This window comes from Poromitra crassiceps (genome assembly GCF_964638095.1).
Source record: "Poromitra crassiceps genome assembly, chromosome: 13".
Classification (NCBI taxonomy): Eukaryota; Metazoa; Chordata; class Actinopteri; order Beryciformes; family Melamphaidae; genus Poromitra; species Poromitra crassiceps.
Genome location: NC_139644.1, coordinates 31,943,590 through 31,945,424, shown reverse-complemented (window position 1 = coordinate 31,945,424; position 1,835 = coordinate 31,943,590). Strand labels below are relative to the sequence as shown.

Here is a 1,835-nt window from a genome sequence, read left to right as displayed (position 1 = left end):
TATAGGCATCGAAATTGGGATATCCACACGGATGCCTTGTGGTTTGGAGAAGTTGTTTGTCTCGTCTTGAAAAGTAGGAGGAGAGTTTGTGACTCAGACTTTTGCCTTCACTTTTTGTGAATGGAGATGAGTCGTGCGTAAAAATCTATTCCTCGCGTTTAAGAAGAGAGCTGTCACCCTCCCACCTGTTGACAGGTGATATCGGCTGCACCCGCGGACATCTACTATGACATTGGACTTGGACCTCATGGAGGATATTGTTATCGACGTGGTTGGAGAGGAACTGAAAGATAGCGGAGAGGAGCACCTCTTACCTTTGGGTGAGGCGCAGAGCGAGCAGGACCGCGACACGGAGACTTTGACCGAATCCTCCGGCAGCCAAAGTAAGGACCACCGGGACTCCTGCAGCCCTTCGTCAGCGAGTCCCCCCGCAAAAAGCAAAGGTCCCACGTCGGTGAAGCCTCCGTACTCCTACATCGCTCTGATAACGATGGCCATACTGCAGAGTCCAAAGAAACGCCTCACCCTCAGCGAGATCTGTGACTTTATCAGCCACCGCTTCGTTTATTACCGTGAGAAATTCCCAGCCTGGCAGAACTCCATCCGACACAACCTGTCGCTCAATGACTGCTTTGTGAAGATGCCCAGAGAGCCCGGGAACCCGGGGAAGGGCAACTACTGGACGCTGGACCCCAACTCCTCGGACATGTTTGAGAACGGGAGCTTTCTGCGGCGGAGGAAGCGCTTCAAGCGGCAGCACTTTCGCTTCGGCGCGCTGAAGGAGCAGTACCTGGAGCCCAGCGGCCTGCACGGGTTCCCCCACCCGGCCTACGGGTTTGGCGCGGCGGGGCTGCAGCTGCCCAGCCTGGAGATATACCCGTACCTCCATCACCACGCACCGTCGCCGTGCCACGCGTCCGCCTCCATCCCACCTGTCAGCAGCATCCTGCCGGCGCTGTCCAGCTTCTTTTCCCGGAGCGCGCTGGCGGCCAAGGTGTTCCTCCAGCAGGCGCAGCCCGGGATCGAGCCCTTCTCCCCAGCTCAGTGTCCTGCTTTCTCCGCTCCCCTGAGCTCTGGCGCTGCCTACGCGTCTCCTGCGCTTTTCCACCCCGCGGCAGCGTCCCCGCACCTCCTCACTTTACACCAGGAGTATCAGAAACTACAGACTCAGCGCTGCGCCTCTGACCTGGCCAAACACATGAGCAGTGCGAATGAATAATCAGATGTGCGATAATAAAGCGGACTTGACTTTGAATTCGTGTTTTTGTATCTCAGGTAACAGAGACAATTAAAGCAGAAACACACGATTTCGCCAGTGTTGGAAATTGGACGGATCTGTTAATAAAATAATGTTGTAGATACAGTAACCTATTAAACATCATTCCCTCCCCACCTTATGGCAAAAATTACTTTTAGCAGGCGCCTTTTTAGGCTATTTGATCATGAAATATAATTTTTGTCTAAATATTTAATTGACGAGTTTCCTATATCTTTTTCTGGAAAGAAATAAAATTTACTATTTAAATGTTGCGTTCAATTGTTTTATTTTTATTTTTAATTTTAATTTTATAGATAGGCTATTATGTGATGTGATTCAGCAATTTATTTAATATTAAATTGAAAACGCAGGTCATGAGGAAAATTGGTTTAAGTTTTAATCAGGTGTTAAGGATTTGATCTTATATCCTTCTAATTCCAACTTTGTATTCTGTTTTTGAGTCTGTATCGACATTACAAATCTCTATATTAAGAACTTAAAAAATTGCAGTGCTTTAGGCTATACTAAAACTATATCAAATGTAAAAAAAAGTCATATAATGTTACGGATTAAAATA

At 48.0% G+C, this 1,835-nt stretch overlaps 1 protein-coding gene across 1 annotated transcript; it reads left to right on the top strand.

Moving 5' to 3' along the window:
* Positions 1–226: 226 nt before the first annotated feature.
* On the top strand, positions 227–1,219 carry foxd7 (forkhead box D7; the record flags this gene model as incomplete). The annotated part of the gene is made up of 1 exon (XM_083650272.1): positions 227–1,219. One exon carries the CDS (start codon positions 227–229, stop codon positions 1,217–1,219), a length of 993 nt encoding a protein of 330 aa, XP_083506398.1.
* Between the last annotated feature and the right edge of the window lie 616 nt (positions 1,220–1,835).